Here is a 22,366-nt window from a genome sequence, read left to right as displayed (position 1 = left end):
TCAGACAGAGTGATGAGCATGAAGCTGGAAATCGAAGGTGTGATAGTGAAGGTTATCAGTGCATATGCCCCACAAGTTGGGTGTGAGATGGAAGAGAAAGAAGAATTCTGGAGTGAGTTGGACTAAGTGGTGGAGAGGGTACCCAAGGAGGAGAGAGTGGTGATCGGAGCGGACTTCAATGGACATGTTGGTGAAGGGAATAGAGGGGATGGGTAGGTATGGTGCCAAGGAGAAGAATGTGGGGAGACAGAATGTGGTGGATTTTGCAAAAGGGATGGAAATGGCTGTGGTGAATACATATTTCAAGAAGAGGGAGGAACAAAGGGTGATGTATGAGAGAGGAGGAAAGTGCACACAGGTGGACTATATCTTATGTAGGAGGCACAATCTGAAACGGATTGGAGACTGCAAGGTGGTGACAGGGGAGAACGTAGCTAGGCAGCATTGGATGGTGGTCTGTAGGATGACTTGGGAGATCATGAAGAGGAAGCGAGTGAAGACACAGCCGAAGATCAAATGGTGGAAGTTGAAGAAGGAAGACTGTTGTGTGGAGTTCAGGCAGGAGTTAAGACAGGCACTGGGTGGTAGTGAAGAGTTGTCAGATGGCTGGAAAACCACTGCAGAAATAGTGAGGGAGACAGCTAGGAAGGTACTTGGTGTGTCATCAGGACAGAGGAAGGAAGACACGGAGACTTGGTGGTGGAATGAGGAAGTACAGCAAAGTATACAGAGGAAGAGGTTGGCAAAGAAGAAGTGGGATAGTCAGAGAGATGAAGAAAGTAGACAGGAGTACGATAAGATGCAGCGTAAAGCAAAGAGAGAGGTGGTGAAGGCAAAGGAAAAGGCGTATGGTGAGTTGTATGACAGGTTAGACACTAAGGAAGGAGAAAAGGACTTGTACCGATTGGCTAGACAGAGGGACCGAGCTGCAAAGGATGTGCAGCAAGTTAGGGTGATCAAGGATAGAGATGGAAATGTGCTGACAAGTGAAGAAAGTGTGCTGAGAAGGTGGAAGGAATACTTTGAGGGGCTGATGAATGAAGAAAATGAGAGAGAGAGAAGGTTGGATGATGTGGGGATAGAGAATCAGGAAGTGCGGTGGATTAGCAAGGAGGAAGTGAGGGCAGCTATGAAGAGGATGAAGAGTGGAAAGGCAGTTGGTCCTGATGACATACCTGTGGAGGTATGGAGGTGTTTAGGAGCGATGGCAGTGGAGTTTTTAACTAGATTGTTTAACACAATCTTGGAAAGTGAGAGGATGCCTGAGGAGTGGAGAAGAAGCATACTGGTACCGATTTTCAAGAACAAGGGCGATGTGCAGAACTGTAACAACTACAGAGGTATAAAGTTGATCAGCCACAGCATGAAGATATGGGAAAGAGTAATAGAAGCTAGGTTAAGAGGAGAGGTGATGATCAGCAGCAGCAGTATGGTTGCATGCCAGGAAAGAGCACCACAGATGCGATGTTTGCTTTGAGAATGTTGATTGAGAAGTATAGAGAAGGCCAGAAGGAGTTACTACATTGTGTCTTTGTAGATTTAGAGAAAGCATACGACAGGGTGCCGAGAGAGGAGGTGTGGTATTGTATGAGGAAGTCGGGAGTTGCAGAGAAGTATGTAGGAGTGGTGCAGGATATGTATGAGGGAGGTGTAACAGTGGTTAGGTGTGTGGTTGGAATGACAGGTGGGTTCAAGGTGGAGGTGGGATTACATCAAGGATCGGCTCTGAGCCCTTTCTTGTTTGCAATGGTGATGGACAGGTTGACGGACGAGATCAGGCAGGAGTCTCCATGGACGATGATGTTTGTGGATGACATTGTGACCTGTAGTGAGAGTAGGGTGCAGGTGGAGGAGAGCCTAGAGGTGGAGGTATGCACTGGAGAGAAGAGGAATGAAAGTCAGTAGGAGCAAGACGGAATACCTATGTGTGAATGAGAGGGAGGACAGTGGAATGGTGAGGATTCAAGGAGTGGAGGTGATGAAGGCATAAGAGTTTAAACACTTGGGGTCAACTGTCCAAAGTAACGGGGAGTGCAGGAGAGAGGTGGAGAAGAGAGTGCAGGCAGGGTGGAGTGGGTGGAGAAGAGTGTCAGGAGTGATGGGTGACAGAAGGGTACCAGCAAGAGTTAAAGGGAAGGTTTACAAGATGGTGGTGAGACCAGCTATGTTGTATGGTTTGGAGACAGTGGCACTGATGAAAAGACAGGAGGAGGAGCTGGAGGTGGCAGAGTTGTTGTGTTTTACTTCTTATTAAATGACCTTTACATCATTGTTATTTTGTCTTGTTTTTCTCTCGTCCGTCCATAATGCTGGACGTTTGTTGCCTCTGTGTTTGTCACATTTGTGTTTGTTTGCTGTTGGACACGTCGGCATCTTGCTGGATTAATAAAAGATTAGCATATTAACTGTGTTGTCCAAAAGTGAACTTTACATTTTGTGATTCAAAGCTTGAACTGGGGCCAGACAGCACAGCATGGTAGTCACACATGTGGATAAATAACAAGCCATGTTGAAACACAACTGACAGATCTGGCTTTAACGTACAGGCAAACCATCAAAATGACACTGAGTCTTTTTTCCAGACAATAATTAACAATAATAATTAATAATAAGGCAGAGTAGGTGGGAAACTGCCCGCCAGTCACTTCAGCCAGCCAGTTCTCAAGACATGGGGCCTGGGGCTCCGTCAGTCTCGCTGATACCAGCTCTTTTCCAGCTTGTATTAAGGACTTGGTTAATTTGCAGAAGGTGACATAACTAATCCCCCATTGTCCTGTTTGCCGGGTGATGCAGAGCCCACCCATATCGTCCCCCCCCTTTTTTCTCCCCAATTGTATCCGGCCAATCACCCCACTCTTCCGAGCCATCCCGGTCGCTGCTCCACCCCCTCTGCCGGTCCAGGTAGGGCTGCAGACTACCACATGCCTCCTCCAATACATGTGCAGTCACCAGCTGCTTCTTTTGACGTAGCACGTGGGAGGATCAAGCTATTCCCCCCCCCCCCCGACTGACCAGAGGAGGCGATAGTGCAACGACCAGGGCACATACCCACATCCAGCTTCCCACCCGCAGATATGGCCAATTGTGTCTGTAGAGACGCCCGACCAAGCAAGAGGTAAAATGTGGATTCGAACCGGCGATCCCTATGTTGGTAGGCAACAGAATAGACCGCTACGCTACCCGGACGCCCCCTCTTTCTCTCTCTGAGGTGAAACAATGCTGTCATGTTTAATATGTCCCTATGACCTTACTACTACTACTACTACTACCACTACTACTACTACTACCACTACTACCACTACTACCACTACTACCACTACTACCACTACTACTACTACTACTACTACCACTACTACTACTACTACCACTACTACCACTACTACCACTACTACCACTACTACTACTACCACTACTACCACTACCACTACTACTACTACTACTACTACTACTACTACTACTGCTACTACCACTACTACTACTACCACTACTACTACTACTACTACCACTACTACTGCTACTACCACTACCACTACTACTACTACTACTACCACTACTACCACTACCACTACTACTACTACTACTACTACTACCACTACTACCACTACTACCACTACTACTACTACTACTACCACTACTACCACTACTACTACTACTACTACTACTACTACCACTACTACCACTACCACTACTACTACTACTACTACTACTACCACTACTACCACTACTACTACTACCACTACTACCACTACCACTACTACCACTACTACTACTACTACTACCACTACTACCACTACCACTACTACCACTACTACTACTACTACTACCACTACTACCACTACTACCACTACTACCACTACTACTACTACCACTACTACCACTACCACTACTACCACTACTACTACTACTACTATCACTACTACTACCACTACTACCACTACTACCACTACTACTACTACTACTATCACTACTACTACCACTACTACCGCTACTACCACTACTACTACTACTACTACTACTACTACTACTACTTTCAGCTGCTCCCGTTAGGGGGCGCCACAGCGGATCATCCGTCTCCATCTCTTCCTGTCCTCTGCATCTTCCTCTGTCACACCAGCCACCTGCATGTCCTCCCTCACCACCTCCATAAACCTCCTCTTTGGCCTTCCTCTTCTCCTCTTCCCTGGCAGCTCCATATTCAGCATCCTTCTCCCAGTATACCCAGCATCTCTCCTCCACACATGTCCACACCATCTCAATCTTGTCTCTCTTGCTTTGTCTCCAAACCGTCCAACCTGAGCTGTCCCTCTAATATACTCCTTCCTAATCCTGTCCTTCTTCATCACTCCCAATGAAAATCGTCCCTATGGTCTTAATGAATTAGAATTATTTTCTTTACTTTGTTTGTAATCTTTGCAATCTAATAGTTTTAGGCTTTTTCTAAGTTTTCCCTTACTATAAACGAGTGACAACCAAATAAAACGGTGAAAGATAAAACTAATTCTTCTGAAGAAGCCAACTAACAACACAGTTCATAAAACCATCCGTCCATCCATCATCCAAACCACTTATCCTGCTCTCAGGGTGGCGGGGATGCTGGAGCCTATCCCAGCAGTCACTGGGTGGCAGGCGGGGGGACACCCTGGACAGGCCACCAGGCCGTCACAGGGCCGACTCAGAAATCCTCGCTTCCCTTTTATGAAGACAAACATACAATAATGTATGGAAACATGACCTCCGGATAGCAGGTTTTCTTGATCAACCGTAACTTCTGAAATTCTTCTTTCCAAGTTTTTTTTAAAAAGATAAATAAATTCAGGTCAGGGAGACAGTGTGACGGTGGAAGAGGCATCTTGGCATTACCCGTTGGCTCATGGCAGCACACTCCTTCCACACCACCCAGTTCGCCCAGACGGGGGGTTGGTTTGACAAAGTAAAACATACTTCAGAAGAAAATGTTTGGTGTGTTTTACAAGTCGACACCGGCCGAGTTTCAACCGTCTAAACTCTAAAGCGATGAGCGGGCTGCGGTTTTCCTGGCTGAAGGCATCCAAATGACAAGCGTGGTAGCGGAGGTATTGAAATCAGCTGCAGCCACTTCAAAACAAGCCCCCGAGTCAGAACAGTAATTATTCCTCACTCCCCGTCTTCTGTCATGACCTGAAAACTCATCTCTCCAATAAACACTTCCAGTCCCTCTTTCTCCACTTACACAACCTCCTCCTCTCCCAGATTCCTCCCCGCTCTCACTGAAAACACTTGTCCATTATTTATGCTCAGCATAGCTAATTTCTTTCATTGCACTCCTCTATTATGCATGAGTGTTGTATAGACACAGTGGTATATGTTACATCAGTCTCATGCCAAGTGTGGATTCTGACCCTTGTAGTTGTGAACTGTATGGTTCTATGCAAACTAAGTTGCTCCACGAAAGAGCGGATTCTAGAAGTATTAAATGAAAATGTATTTACGTGTCTTCTTCTCATCTGAAAACTGCATGTCCAACAACTTGGAATTCGTATGGATGAGGTGCTGATGTGATGTATGTGCTGTTGTGTAACAGTCCATGATGAGTCATGTCCAGGGGGGGGACAGAAGACACATGGTGGTGCTATGATATGAGCTCTGTTTAAGTGTGCAGGTGGGACTAATACGCATAACTGTCTGGCTGCTCCTCATGTCTATCACCTGATTGATGTCCATGCTGCTGTCGCAGGTCAGAGGTCGGGCTGATGTTAGGTCATTGGATCCCAGGTAAGTAGAGATGATGCTGTTCTGGTCCACTTTGCGAATTGTGGTTCCATCCACAAAGTAAATCAGTCCGTTCTTGTCCACGGTGATGCCTGTTGAGAGGGGGCAAGAAAGTGATAAGAGGAACTGGCAGCAGACTCTGCCGGCATGACTCAGTGAGCAGAAACACGACTGATACATGTGTCAAGTTTGCCTTCCCATTATTCAGGTCACTGCAAAAAGCCCAGTCATCAATAATTAACCTGCTGCGTTTCTGCTATTGAATAATTTGTGAGGCAGAAGTGGGAAAGTGTGTATTCATATGGTATATACGAGCATTCCCCGCATCTTCTAACCGAGCTCTAAAAACAGATGTCGGAGGTGGGGTGTCAATGAGCGGTGCGCTTGGAAAAATCTTTGACACCAGCAATCATCAACAATCTGCACTTCATTTGAGAAATGGGTGAGCGAGGGAGCGGAAATGACAGCTTGGGCCAATTTTAGATGAAAGAGGTGAAAGACAGGCAGTTGCCATGGTGACTACTCTAGACTAAATTGTGGGACTGATTGAGTGGCGGCTTGGGGTTTTCTAGTTGCAGGGGTTCCAGGGTTAGGCGGGGGGGAGCCATTTCCCCGCCGAGGGAAGATGCATTAGCAGGCCACTCTGGTCGGCGTGTCACTGTGCTGCTTAACAGAGACCAGCACCTACGGGATTCACTTGTGCCTTACATGCACAGACAGACTCTTTTATAAGTGGTTTAATGCATGTGGATTTTAATTACAAGATAAGAACTGTTGATTTCAGGAAGACGAATGGTTGCAGTGATTTGGACAAACTGAATCAGCTGTAATTGCAGATCTGGTCCGGTTTCGCTCCAAATAAAATCTTTAAAAGTGGTTCAATTTGACCTGTGGTGAGGTCGGCCCAAGATTGCTTTCTGCTAAAACATTGACGAGGTCAGGGAAGCTGTGCTGTGTCCCGGGGAGCCGGCTATTTGACAGGCTGGAATACTGAAAGGTGAACAGTGTCACATTTGAGCACATTTAAAGAAGAATGAAGCCATCTGCTGTTTATTCCACGGTCTCGGCTTCCACCCACTTCATCGTTGGTGTTGTTCTTTCAGATGGCCTTCACTCAAACCTATAAGGTCCTGCTGAAGCTTAACCATTAAAGGTGGCATTCAGAACTGGCATCGGCCCGCAGAAACAAATCATTTCAGTTTTAGTCTCCATCATGAGAGCTGGTGGCAAAGTGAGCCATCCTTCTACAAAAGGTCAACATGAATTATCCCAGTGACCACCAGGTTGTGGATACCTGCTTCCCTGATCCTTTCTAACCCTGAAGATTAAAACAGCCCATCTGAATGAACGGCAAAGGAAGGAAAAGTGGGACAATGTACTGCTCACATCTGTGTTTTGTTTGAAATATTGATTGGTATTGTTAGTATTGGCTGAAAGTAATAGAAAGTTGCTCATTTGGCTGGAGGGAAAAGAATAGTGTAATCTAATTACAGCATAATAACAAAATTAACAATCCATCTTTCTTCCTGCTGTTCCTTGCCTTTTTATGTCTTTTGTTTAGTTTTTGCTATTTTCACTTCCATGTGTTGTTTCCACAGCAAAACATCAGCTATGAAAACTGACAGGGTTTAGCTTCGGCACAGAATCCAGCGGTGGTCAGCAGTGATTAGTCTGTACCAACCCCACTTCCCCTGTTTAACACCCAACAGATTCACTCTCATCAGACTGACTTCAGGTACCATCTGCCTGCCAGTCTGGGGGACCAGGCTAATCTCTCAGGTTATTGTGGCTCAAAGGCAACATTCACAAAACTTCACCAAACTAAAAGACCTCAATCACATAGATTACAAGGTCAGTCACAAATCACATAGATTACAAGGTCAGTCACAAATCACATAGATTACAAGGTCAGTAACAAATCACATAGATTACAAGGTCAGTCACAAATCACAAGGTCTGTAACAAATTATATAGATTACAAGGTCAGTCACAAATCACATAGATTACAAGGTCAGTCACAAATCACATAGATTACAAGGTCAGTCACAAATCACATAGATTACAAGGTCAGTCACAAATCACAAGGTCAGTCACAAATCACATAGATTACAAGGTCAGTCACAAATCACATAGATTACAAGGTCAGTCACAAATCACATAGATTACAAGGTCAGTCACAAATCACAAGGTCAGTCACAAATCACATAGATTACAAGGTCAGTCACAAATCACAAGGTCAGTCACAAATCACAAGGTCAGTCACAAATCACATAGATTACAAGGTCAGTCACAAATCACAAGGTCAGTCACAAATCACATAGATTACAAGGTCAGTCACAAATCACATAGATTACAAGGTCAGTCACAAATCACAAGGTCAGTCACAAATCACATAGATTACAAGGTCAGTCACAAATCACAAGGTCTGTAACAAATTATATAGATTACAAGGTCAGTCACAAATCACATAGATTACAAGGTCAGTAACAATTGTCTGACAATCTGAGAACAAGAAGGGGAAGGTCAAAATCTCAAAGGAGGTTCATAAATATAAGCTTCCAAATTCCAACAATAACAATGTCAGCCATTTTTGTTGTTTGTTTTTTTTAGAATTTTCTCCCCAATTGTACTTGGCCAATTACCCCACTCTTCCGAGCCGTCCCGGTCGCTGCTCCACCCCCTCTGCTGATCCGGGGAGGGCTGCATACTACCACACGTCTCCTCCCATACGTGTGGAGTCACCAGTCGTTTCTTTTCACCTGACAGTGAGGAGTTTCACCAGGGGGATATAGTGCATGGGAGGATCACACTATTCCCCTCAGTTCCCCCTCACCCCAAACGGGGCCCCGACCAACCAGAGGAGGCGCTAGTGCAGTGACCAGGACACATACCCACATCCGGCTTCCCACCCACAGACACGGCCAATTGTGTCTGTAGGGAAGTCCGACCAAGCCGGAGGTAACACGGGGATTCGAATCAGCGATCCCCGTGTTGATAGGCAATGGAACAGACCGCTACGCTACCTGGACGCCCTAGCCATTTTTGTTTTTACAGAAAGAAACTTGACAATCATGTGACACAGACGCAGGCTAATAGCAAAAAATAGCCCAAAAAAGTAGGTATCTCACGCCAAGGCGAGGCAAAACATGACACTGACATGGTACCCTCTAGTGGACTGGTGTGTGTATTACACATTTTGGTATGATACTGGGTTGAGGACTAACTGAACAACAACTAAATGTGTTTCTAATGCTTTCTGCTGCTGTAAAAGGTTTGTTCACATCACCAATGGTTGTAAAGTTTGGAATAAAACATCCATATTTTCAATTACCATCAGCTGAGGAAGATACAAAATGCTCATTTTATATCCACAACTTAAACTACAAACTATTGAATTATGTATGGAAATATACCTCCATTTGATATGGTCACATACGTCACAGATTGAGCTTTTAACTTTAAAAATCGAAGTCTTGTTTAGCTGTGGGTTTGGAGCGGTACCTTTGGGTCCTGTGAGAGAAGCCTCCGGAGCCTTTCCTCCATCGCCACAGTGGTTCTCGTCAAACGGCAGGCAGTGTTCTCCGGTTCCTGCCACCACCTCGGCGTTGGACTGCAGGTCTTTGGTTCCTGTTAAGACTTTGGGTCGATAGATCCTACGGGAGTTGGTGTCGGACACGTACAGATGGCCGGTTACAGGATCCGTCGCCAGGTAATAGCGGTGTGCTGGGTTATTACTGTGAGGAAAATTCCAGTTATTGCTTAATTGATACTGTATTTTTAACACACCTCAGTAATAAATTAGTAGGATGAAGTTATTTCTGAAGAGTGACCTGATTAAATGATAAACCTGATTAAATGATAACTGAGAATCCACAACCTGACTGGTGTAAAACAAATGAACACAACCTGATGATGTTTTTCATGGCACTGAAATCAGCAGGTCCACCGAGAGTCCTTTTCCGTCTCTATTTAAGTTTGTTTTTTTTGTAAATCTTCTTAAAGGAAAGAACATTACATTGAAGAACACTGCAATGCTGACTAGCTGGCTGACTGACTGAGTGATCAATGTGTTGAAGTAAGAACAGGAAATGTAATCACATGTGTTACACCTGTGCCAAAATGTTATGTCAGCATTAACGAGATTATAAAGATTATAAAGACATTATAAATGAGATTATAAATGAGCGTATAAATGAGATTATGAATGAGATTATACAGATTATAAACGAGATTATAAAATTTATAAAGAGATTATAAATGAAATTATAAATGAGATTAAGAGATTATAGATTATAAATGAAATTATAAACGAGATTATAAAAGATTATAAAGAGTTTATCAAATCGAATCAATTTTATTTGTACAGCCCAATGTCACAAATTACAAATGTGCCTCAGTGGGCTTAACAGCAACACAACATCCTGTCCTTAGACCCTCTCATCGGATGAGGAACACCTCCCTAAAACTAAACCCCTTTAACAGGGAGAAACACTAGGAAGAAACCTCAGGGAGAGCACCAGAGGAGGATCTCTCTCCCAAGACGGACAGCGTGCAATGGATGTTGTGTTCACGCAATTTACACGATACAACATTGAAAGAGGAGAACAGAATTATAATGGACATAAAATTAATGAGGAACATGATGCACAGGATGCCAAGCAGTGTCCACATGCCAACGGAGCAGTCCAGGACCCAAGCCACGTGACCAGCATCATCATGTAATAAGAAAAACTTATGTGAGGAGAGGAAGGGCGGGCAGCATCCAAATGGTGACCACCATCACCATGGAGACCTGGGAGGAGAACCGACTGCACATGCATGCAAGAGAGACTCACATGACAACATTCACACACAGAGAAAGAGAAAGGAGAAGACATCATTCAGAGAGAGAGAAAAGATATCAATGATATTACAAAGAGATTATAAATGGGATTACAAAGCAATTATAAAGAGATCATAAAGAGATCATAAAGAGATTATAAAGAGGTGTGTAACCCGGGTGTCACCATTACACCTGTCTGACGAGAGGCTTTCTAGCCATTGTTTCTGTGTAGTTAAAGAAAACTGTGACCTCTTATCAGTTGCCTTCACTTTCCCATTTGAATAAGAAAGATGTCAACATGAGGTTGACACCAATACCCAATCAGCTTACGTCCGTATCATGCGAGATGTCACTGAAAACAGGACTGTCTTGCTGCCCATCTATGCAGCTCACTCGACACAACATCCTCACTGCTTCCCTCCCGCTGCAGTCTGTATGCAAAGCATGTCATCGTCTGGTGACTGATAACAACACTGGGACGCAGACAGCAATCTTTAACACCGAGAAAAGAAAAAAATGGCAATGAAAATGATAATGAACCTTGGACAGGAAATGATTTCTGTTTCTATCATCATGAAAAGTTACCAATAATGTGTGTGAGGAGTCTATAATGGGGAAACAAAGGAAGACACAGACCAAGACAGACAGACAGACAGACAGATAGAGAAAGATACAGAGACAGCGAGAGAGAGTGAGACAGAGAGAGAGCACGATGGAGACAGAGACACAGAAAGAGAAAGATGGACAGAAAGAGAGAGATGGAGACGGAAAGAGAGAGATTTAGATAGAGACAGAGAGAGAGAGATTTAGATAGAGACAGAGAGAGAGATTTAGATAGAGACAGAGAGATTTAGATAGAGACAGAGAGAGAGAGATGGAGACAGAAAGAGAGACATGGAAACAGAGAGAGAGAGATTTAGATAGAGACAGAGAGAGAGAGATGGAGACAGAAAGAGAGACATGGAAACAGAGAGAGAGAGATTTAGATAGAGACAGAGAGAGAGAGATTTAGATAGAGACAGAGAGAGAGAGATGGAGACAGAAAGAGAGACATGGAAACAGAGAGAGAGAGATTTAGATAGAGACAGAGAGAGAGAGATGGAGACAGAAAGAGAGACATGGAAACAGAGAGAGAGAGATTTAGATAGAGACAGAGAGATGGAGACAGAGAGAGAGAGATTTAGATAGAGACAGAGAGACAGAGATGGAGACAGAAAGAGAGAGATTTAGATAGAGACAGAGAGAGAGAGATTTAGATAGAGACAGAGAGAGAGAGATGGAGACAGAAAGAGAGACATGGAAACAGAGAGAGAGAGATTTAGATAGAGACAGAGAGAGAGAGATGGAGACAGAAAGAGAGACATGGAAACAGAGAGAGAGAGATTTAGATAGAGACAGAGAGAGAGAGATGGAGACAGAAAGAGAGACATGGAAACAGAGAGAGAGAGATTTAGATAGAGACAGAGAGATGGAGACAGAGAGAGAGAGATTTAGATAGAGACAGAGAGACAGAGATGGAGACAGAAAGAGAGACATGGAAACAGAGAGAGAGAGATTTAGATAGAGACAGAGAGATGGAGACAGAGAGAGAGATTTAGATAGAGACAGAGAGACAGAGATGGAGACAGAAAGAGAGACATGGAAACAGAGAGAGAGAGATTTAGATAGAGACAGAGAGATGGAGACAGAGAGAGAGAGATTTAGATAGAGACAGAGAGATGGAGACAGAGAGAGAGATTTAGATAGAGACAGAGAGACAGAGATGGAGACAGAAAGAGAGACATGGAAACAGAGAGAGAGAGATTTAGATAGAGACAGAGAGATGGAGACAGAGAGAGAGATTTAGATAGAGACAGAGAGACAGAGATGGAGACAGAAAGAGAGACATGGAAACAGAGAGAGAGAGATTTAGATAGAGACAGAGAGATGGAGACAGAGAGAGAGATTTAGATAGAGACAGAGAGACAGAGATGGAGACATGGAAACAGAGAGAGAGAGATTTAGATAGAGACAGAGAGATGGAGACAGAGAGAGAGAGATTTAGATAGAGACAGAGAGATGGAGACAGTAACAGAGATTTAGATAGAGACAGAGAGACAGAGATGGAGACAGAAAGAGACATGGAAACAGAGAGAGAGAGATTTAGATAGAGACAGAGAGATGGAGACAGAGAGAGAGATTTAGATAGAGACAGAGAGACAGAGATGGAGACAGAAAGAGAGACATGGAAACAGAGAGAGAGAGATTTAGATAGAGACAGAGAGATGGAGACAGAGAGAGACAGAAAGAGAGAGATGGAGACACATTTGAAAAACAGCGCCGGGCTTTTGTCCAGGAGCTGGGACATGTGACTCCAGAGTAGCAGGACATGGAGGACGCAGGTAAGCTGTGGGTGGTCCTGGGAGGGGGACAGCGGCGAGCATTGCAGCAAGATTTATATTTTCCTGCCACAACCTGAGAGACAGTGGGGGACGGCACCTTTTGCTACTGTTGTTGTTTAATATCATAATCATTGTTGTTGTTGCTGTTATTATTATAATCATTGTTGTGTTGTGTTGTTGTTGTTTTACATGATTTGGCAATATGTACACATATGTCATGCCAATAAAGCACATATTGAATTGAATTGAATTGAATTGAATTGAGAGATGGAGAGACAGAGAGAGAGAGGGATGGAAACAGACCGACAGAGCGAGAGAGTGAGAGAGAGATGGACACAGAGCGAGACAGAGATGTAGACCGAGAGAGATGGATCATGGGAGGCTGAGTGAATGTAACGGGACGTGGCTGGAGGAGGGTTTTCCACATGAGGAAGCAGGGATGACAAGTTCTGAGTGTGCCGTATGGTTTCATTTGCCATCGGTCCCGCGTGAGGAGAAGGCCCGGACATGATCCTCTAATGTGACCAGCAGGAAGCAGCTGTGGGACTGCGTCCGCTGTGCTTATTTGCATTCATTTAAAAGCTGCTTAAACCCTCACAATGGGTTTGCATTTGTGTCAAGAATTATGAGATAAAACTGCTGCTCGGTCTCTCCTGCTGCACATCAGCACAACACTAAAGACTGACTTTTATATTTACATTTTAATGCATCTCACATGATCCTTTTGTACAGCAGTTGCCATTACACAAAACCAACTTGTTAGATTTATGAACCTGTTTTACCAAGACGAGGTGATTTATACAGAGTAGGTGCTTAAAAGGCTGAATGGGCTGAAACCAGGCAGAGCAGCCGCCACCTAATAAGAACATGCTGCCAGCAACACACTCCCTGCTTCCTACCTCAGCACTGACTGCCTTGAGAAGAGGAGGATGCAGGACCATGTTAATGTGTGAAGCAGCTGCACGACATGATGGAGTCATGAAACCGGAAAGCTGCTACAAGTCACTCTACATCCTGAAGAAAGCTGCTACAAGTCACTCTACATCCTGAAGAAAGCTGCTACAAGTCACTCTACATCCTGAAGAAAGCTGCTACAAGTCACTCTACATCCTGAAGAAAGCTGCTACAAGTCACTCTACATCCTGAAGAAAGCTGCTACAAGTCACTCTACATCCTGAAGAAAGCTGCTACAAGTCACTCTACATCCTGAAGAAAGCTGCTACAAGTCACTCTACATCCTGAAGAAAGCTGCTACAAGTCACTCTACATCCTGAAGAAAGCTGCTACAAGTCACTCTACATCCTGAAGAAAGCTGCTACAAGTCACTCTACATCCTGAAGAAAGCTGCTACAAGTCACTCTACATCCTGAAGAAAGCTGCTACAAGTCACTCTACATCCTGAAGAAAGCTGCTACAAGTCACTCTACATCCTGAAGAAAGCTGCTACAAGTCACTCTACATCCTGAACAAAGCTGCTACAAGTCACGCTACATCCTGAAGAAAGCTGCTACACGTCACTCTACATCCTGAAGAAAGCTGCTACAAGTCACTCTACATCCTGAAGAAAGCTGCTACAAGTCACTCTACATCCTGAAGAAAGCTGCTACAAGTCAATCTACATCCTGAAGAAAGCTGCTACAAGTCACTCTACATGCTGAAGAAAGCTGCTACAAGTCAATCTACACCCTGAAGAAAGCTGCTACAAGTCACTCTACATGCTGAAGAAAGCTGCTACAAGTCACGCTACATCCTGAAGAAAGCTGCTACAAGTCACTCTACATCCTGAAGAAAGCTGCTACACGTCACTCTACATCCTGAAGAAAGCTGCTACAAGTCACTCTACATCCTGAAGAAAGCTGCTACAAGTCACTCTACATCCTGAAGAAAGCTGCTACAAGTCACGCTACATCCTGAAGAAAGCTGCTACAAGTCACTCTACATCCTGAAGAAAGCTGCTACAAGTCACTCTACATCCTGAAGAAAGCTGCTACAAGTCACTCTACATCCTGAAGAAAGCTGCTACAAGTCACTCTACATCCTGAAGAAAGCTGCTACAAGTCACTCTACATCCTGAAGAAAGCTGCTACACGTCACTCTACAGCCTGAAGAAAGAGCGGTGAGCAAAAAACCTTCCAGTAAAGAAACGACACTTATAGGGACATGCTGACAGAAGCACAACACAGAAGAGAGACAGGATGGAGGACATGCAGGATACCAGACACCACCTACCTGTGTCTGAAGTCTTTGTTTCTATGGCAACGCACACAGGGAAGCAGGAAAAGAAGGAGAAAAGATAAAGATTACTTCAGGATTACAACCTAAAGTGTTATTTTGACATTTGGATGGACACTTCCCTCGTCTGACAACTTTCAGACTGGAGATGTTTCCAGATTAAACTTACACATAACCTATAGAACAGCATATTCACGTTAGGACCGCCCCTATGGAAACAACAGGACACATGTGTCTGTCTAGCTTTTAGAGACAATTAAATAAACACATTAGGACCGTCCCTATGGAAACAAAGGGACACAAATGTCTGTCTAGCTTTTAGAGACAATTAAATAAACACATTAGGACCGTCCCTATGGAAACAAAGGGACACAAATGTCTGTCTAGCTTTTAGAGACAATTAAATAAACACATTAGGACTGTCCCTATGGAAACAAAGGGACACAAATGTCTGTCTAGCTTTTAGAGACAATTAAATAAATACATTAGGACTGTCCCTATGGAAACAACGGGACACATGTGTCTGTCTTGCTTTTAGAGACAATTAAATAAACACATTAGGACCGTCCCTATGGAAACAAAGGGACACAAATGTCTGTCTAGCTTTTAGAGACAATTAAATAAACACATTAGGACCGTCCCTATGGAAACAACGGGACACATATGTCGGTCTTGCTTTTAGAGACAATTAAATAAACACATTAGGGCCGTCCCTATGGAAACAAAGGGACACATGTGTCTGTCTAGCTTTTAGAGAGGTGGTAAACAAACATGTTAGGACCGTCCCTATGGAAACAACGGGACACATGTGTCTGTCTAGCTTTTAGAGACAATTAAATAAACACATAAGGAATGTCCCTATGGAAACAACGGGACACATGTGTCTGTCTAGCTTTTAGAGACAAGTAAATAAACACATTAGGACCGTCCCTATGGAAACAACGGGACACATGTGTCTGTCTAGCTTTTAGAGACAAGTAAATAAACACATAAGGACCGTCCCTATGGAAACAAAGGGACACAAATGTCTGTCTAGCTTTTAGAGACAGATAAACTAACATGTTAGGGCCGTCCCTATGGAAACAACGGGACACATGTGTCTGTCTAGCTTTTAGAGACAAGTAAATAAACACATAAGGACCGTCCCTATGGAAACAAAGGGACACAAATGTCTGTCTAGCTTTTAGAGACAGATAAACTAACATGTTAGGGCCGTCCCTATGGAAACAACGGGACACATGTGTCTGTCTAGCTTTTAGAGACAAGTAAATAAACACATAAGGACCGTCCCTATGGAAACAAAGGGACACAAATGTCTGTCTAGCTTTTAGAGACAAGTAAATAAACACATAAGGACTGTCCCTATGGAAACAAAGGGACACAAATGTCTGTCTAGCTTTTAGAGACAAGTAAATAAACACATAAGGACTGTCCCTATGGAAACAACGGGACACAAATGCCTGTCTAGCTTTTAGAGACAAGTAAATAAACACATTAGGACTGTCCCTATGGAAACAACGGGACACATGTGTCTGTCTAGCTTTTAGAGACAAGTAAATAAACACATTAGGACCGTCCCTATGGAAACAAAGGGACACAAATGTCTGTCTAGCTTTTAGAGACAATTAAATAAACACATTAGGACTGTCCCTATGGAAACAAAGGGACACAAATGTCTGTCTAGCTTTTAGAGACAGATAAACAAACATGTTAGGGCCGTCCCTATGGAAACAACGGGACACATGTGTCTGTCTAGCTTTTAGAGACAAGTAAATAAACACATAAGGACCGTCCCTATGGAAACAAAGGGACACAAATGTCTGTCTAGCTTTTAGAGACAAGTAAATAAACACATAAGGACTGTCCCTATGGAAACAAAGGGACACATGTGTCTGTCTCGCTTTTAGAGACAAGTAAATAAACACATAAGGACTGTCCCTATGGAAACAACGGGACACAAGCGTCTGTCTAGCTTTTAGAGACAAGTAAATAAACACATTAGGACTGTCCCTATAGAAACAAAGGGACACAAATGTCTGTCTAGCTTTTAGAGACAGATAAACAAACATGTTAGGACCGTCCCTATGGAAACAAAGGGACACAAATGTCTGTCTAGCTTTTAGAGACAAGTAAATAAACACATAATGACTGTCCCTATGGAAACAAAGGGACACATGTGTCTGTCTAGCTTTTAGAGACAAGTAAATAAACACATAAGGACCGTCCCTATGGAAACAAAGGGACACAAATGTCTGTCTAGCTTTTAGAGACAAGTAAATAAACACATAAGGACTGTCCCTATGGAAACAACGGGACACAAGCGTCTGTCTAGCTTTTAGAGACAAGTAAATAAACACATTAGGACTGTCCCTATGGAAACAAAGGGACACAAATGTCTGTCTAGCTTTTAGAGACAGGTAAACAAACATGTTAGGACCGTCCCTATGGAAACAACGGGACACATGTGTCTGTCTAGCTTTTAGAGACAAGTAAATAAACACATTAGGACTGTCCCTATAGAAACAAAGGGACACAAATGTCTGTCTAGCTTTTAGAGACAGATAAACAAACATGTTAGGTCTGTCCCTATGGTAACAAAGGGACACAAATGTCTGTCTAGCTTTTAGAGACAAGTAAATAAACACATAATGACTGTCCCTATGGAAACAACGGGACACAAGCGTCTGTCTAGCTTTTAGAGACAAGTAAATAAACACATTAAGACTGTCCCTATGGAAACAAAGGGACACAAATGTCTGTCTAGCTTTTAGAGACAGGTAAACAAACATGTTAGGACCGTCCCTATGGAAACAACGGGACACATGTGTCTTTCTAGCTTTTAGAGACAAGTAAATAAACTAGTGATTCTTCAAGTCTTTGTAACATTCTTTGTGTACACAACATTTCCATAACATCAGAATCACAGAACGTTGAATCAGTTCATCTGGACACAACGTGTATCGAGAGAAACGGTGATGATGATGATGATGATGATGATGATGATTTATATTGAACATGTAATAAGCAGGATATAACATACACATAATCCATTGCCAATAATCTGAAGTGAGCAAACAAATCCACACATGAAACTCAGTGAACACATCTCATACACACCAGATTATTTGTTACATGTTGGAAAAGCAGTAGGAGGAAGTTTGTGTTTGTGTGTGTGTGTGTTTGTGTGTGTGTGACATTGTTGTGTAAGAAGCGGGGTTGTTGTGCAGCATCTAGTGTGTTGGTGTAGTGTTGTGTGTCTGTCACGTGTCACGCTCAACCTTCACCGCTGGCTAGCAGAAATGCTAACAGGAGAGCCGAGCACGCCAGTCTCTCCCTGCCAGTACACAGCCTCTCCAACAGCAAGCCCTATGTAGCGCCTCCTCGTGGCCACACACGGTAACTGGGTACACCTTGGACCCTGGCTGAACTACAAGGGACTCGGAGGAGGTCTGGCCCCTAGACGTGCGGTACGCAGGCCCACCGGTGTGTGGATATTCCCTGATGCCCACGAACCCCCCCCCCCCCAGCTATGGGGTTAAATAGTGCCACCTAGTGGATACCTCGGGAGAGGGCTAGGCTACGGGAGTAAACCTCTACACAGCATCAACGTCCACAGTGCTGCTGTTTTGTGTTTTTCTTGTCCTTTTGTGTGTGTTTAAGTGGGAGAGTCCTGCTGGCGTCCTGTGTGGCTGCTGCTTCTCCCTCTCAGAGCCCCCCTTCTTATCCACCCCTGTAGCCCCCCTTCTTATCCACCCCTGTAGCCCCCCTTCCCATCCACCCCTGTAGCCCCCCTTCCCATCCACCCCTGTAGCCCCCCTTCCCATCCACCCGTATGTCTGTGTTGTGTTCATCTGTTGTCTTGTTTCACCCCTTTTATTGTAAAGCCACTTGTTGAGTGTTAGAAAAGCGCTGTATAACTTTAATTTATTGTTGTTGTCATTATTATTATTATTATTATTATACTTATTTTTTCTTACCCCTTCTCACCTACTCTTAAGTTAACTCAGCTACTGTACATTACACACTCAACTCAACATCTGCCATGTTGAGATCAGCCACCGGCCCATGGGAGTCATTAGTGAGTGCAGCCAAGTTGGCCTGAGGGTGTAAATCATCTCGTTGATGGCAGGATGACTCTGCTAATTATGAAGATGAAGTGAATTTACAAATTCTATGAGGAGTGAAAAGATGGCTGCGACTGACATTCTGTCCACCCAAGCCAGTTTTGAACCTCTCTGTGTGTTGGGCTGAATGTTCAGGCCTCTTCACAGCAAGTTTTAACCACGCACACACACAAGCATGGGTCATAAGAACCACGCACACCAGCATGGGTCATATGAACCATGCACACAAACAAGCATGGGTCATATGAACCATGCACACAAACAAGCATGGGTCATATGAACCACGCACACCAGCATGGGTCATATGAACCACACAAACAAGCATGGGTCATAAGAACCACGCACACAAGCATGGGCCATAAGAACCACGCACACAAGCATGGGTCATATGAACCACGCACACCAGCATTGGTCATATGAACCACACACACCAGCATGGGTCATATGAACCACGGAAACAAACAAGCATGGGTCATAAGAACCACGCACACCAGCATGGGTCATAAGAACCACGGAAACAAACAAGCATGGGTCATATGAACCACACACACCAGCATGGGTCATATGAACCACACACACCAGCATGGGTCATATGAACCACACACACCAGCATGGGTCATATGAACCACACACACCAGCATGGGTCATATGAACCACGCACACCAGCATGGGTCATATGAACCACACACACCAGCATGGGTCATATGAACCATGCACACAAGCAAGCATGGGTCATATGAACCACGCACACCAGCATGGGTCATATGAACCACGCACACCAGCATGGGTCATATGAACCACGCACACCAGCATGGGTCATAAGAACCACACACACAAGCATGGGTCATAAGAACCACACACACAAGCATGGGTCATAAGAACCACGGAAACAAACAAGCATGGGTCATAAGAACCACGGAAACAAACAAGCATGGGTCATATGAACCACACAAACAAGCATGGGTCATATGAACCACGCACACCAGCATGGGTCATATGAACCACACACACCAGCATGGGTCATATGAACCACACACACCAGCATGGGTCATATGAACCACACACACAAGCATGGGTCATATGAACCACACACACAAGCATGGGTCATATGAACCACGCACACAAGCATGGGTCATATGAACCACGCACACCAGCATGGGTCATATGAACCACGCACACCAGCATGGGTCATATGAACCACGCACACCAGCATGGGTCATATGAACCACGCACACCAGCATGGGTCATATGAACCACGCACACCAGCATGGGTCATATGAACCACGCACACCAGCATGGGTCATATGAACCACGCACACCAGCATGGGTCATATGAACCACACACACCAGCATGGGTCATATGAACCACACACACCAGCATGGGTCATATGAACCACACACACCAGCATGGGTCATATGAACCACGCACACCAGCATGGGTCATATGAACCACGCACACCAGCATGGGTCATATGAACCACGCACACCAGCATGGGTCATATGAACCACACACACCAGCATGGGTCATATGAACCACACACACCAGCATGGGTCATATGAACCACACACACCAGCATGGGTCATATGAACCACGCACACCAGCATGGGTCATATGAACCACACACACCAGCATGGGTCATATGAACCACGCACACCAGCATGGGTCATATGAACCACACACACCAGCATGGGTCATATGAACCACACACACCAGCATGGGTCATATGAACCACACACACAAGCATGGGTCATATGAACCACACACACAAGCATGGGTCATATGAACCACACACACAAGCATGGGTCATATGAACCACACACACCAGCATGGGTCATATGAACCACGCACACCAGCATGGGTCATATGAACCACGCACACCAGCATGGGTCATATGAACCACGCACACCAGCATGGGTCATATGAACCACGCACACCAGCATGGGTCATATGAACCACGCACACCAGCATGGGTCATATGAACCACGCACACCAGCATGGGTCATATGAACCACGCACACCAGCATGGGTCATATGAACCACGCACACCAGCATGGGTCATATGAACCACGCACACCAGCATGGGTCATATGAACCACACACACCAGCATGGGTCATATGAACCACGCACACCAGCATGGGTCATATGAACCACACACACCAGCATGGGTCATATGAACCACGCACACCAGCATGGGTCATATGAACCACACACACCAGCATGGGTCATATGAACCACGCACACCAGCATGGGTCATATGAACCACGCACACCAGCATGGGTCATATGAACCACGCACACCAGCATGGGTCATATGAACCACACACACCAGCATGGGTCATATGAACCACACACACCAGCATGGGTCATATGAACCACACACACCAGCATGGGTCATATGAACCACGCACACCAGCATGGGTCATATGAACCACGCACACCAGCATGGGTCATATGAACCACGCACACCAGCATGGGTCATATGAACCACGCACACCAGCATGGGTCATATGAACCACGCACACCAGCATGGGTCATATGAACCACGCACACCAGCATGGGTCATATGAACCACACACACCAGCATGGGTCATATGAACCACACACACCAGCATGGGTCATATGAACCACACACACCAGCATGGGTCATATGAACCACGCACACCAGCATGGGTCATATGAACCACACACACCAGCATGGGTCATATGAACCACGCACACCAGCATGGGTCATATGAACCACACACACCAGCATGGGTCATATGAACCACACACACCAGCATGGGTCATATGAACCACACACACCAGCATGGGTCATATGAACCACGCACACCAGCATGGGTCATATGAACCACACACACCAGCATGGGTCATATGAACCACGCACACCAGCATGGGTCATATGAACCACACACACCAGCATGGGTCATATGAACCACACACACCAGCATGGGTCATATGAACCACGCACACCAGCATGGGTCATATGAACCACGCACACCAGCATGGGTCATATGAACCACACACACCAGCATGGGTCATATGAACCACACACACCAGC

General features: G+C 44.8%; 1 protein-coding gene across 7 annotated transcripts in view; it reads right to left on the bottom strand.

Moving 5' to 3' along the window:
* si:dkey-237h12.3 (teneurin-3) overlaps nt 1-22,366 on the bottom strand; it is a 322,689-nt gene that overhangs the window by 22,264 nt on the left and 278,059 nt on the right. For 4 of the 7 annotated variants that reach the window (XM_056290079.1, XM_056290062.1, XM_056290054.1 and 1 more), the window contains 2 exons: nt 9,250-9,482; nt 5,686-5,840 (listed from right to left, as the gene is read on the bottom strand). In XM_056290079.1, the coding sequence (XP_056146054.1) occupies nt 5,686-5,840; nt 9,250-9,482 (388 nt within the window). Of the gene's footprint in view, nt 1-5,685; nt 5,841-9,249; nt 9,483-15,180; nt 15,202-22,366 lie in introns of all 7 variants that reach the window. The other 3 variants (XM_056290030.1, XM_056290070.1, XM_056290038.1) reach the window with 1 other exon arrangement.

The sequence above is a fragment of the Lampris incognitus genome, chromosome 1 (assembly GCF_029633865.1).
Source record: "Lampris incognitus isolate fLamInc1 chromosome 1, fLamInc1.hap2, whole genome shotgun sequence".
In the NCBI taxonomy this organism is placed as follows: Eukaryota; Metazoa; Chordata; class Actinopteri; order Lampriformes; family Lampridae; genus Lampris; species Lampris incognitus.
This window is presented reverse-complemented; position numbering and strand designations above follow the sequence as displayed.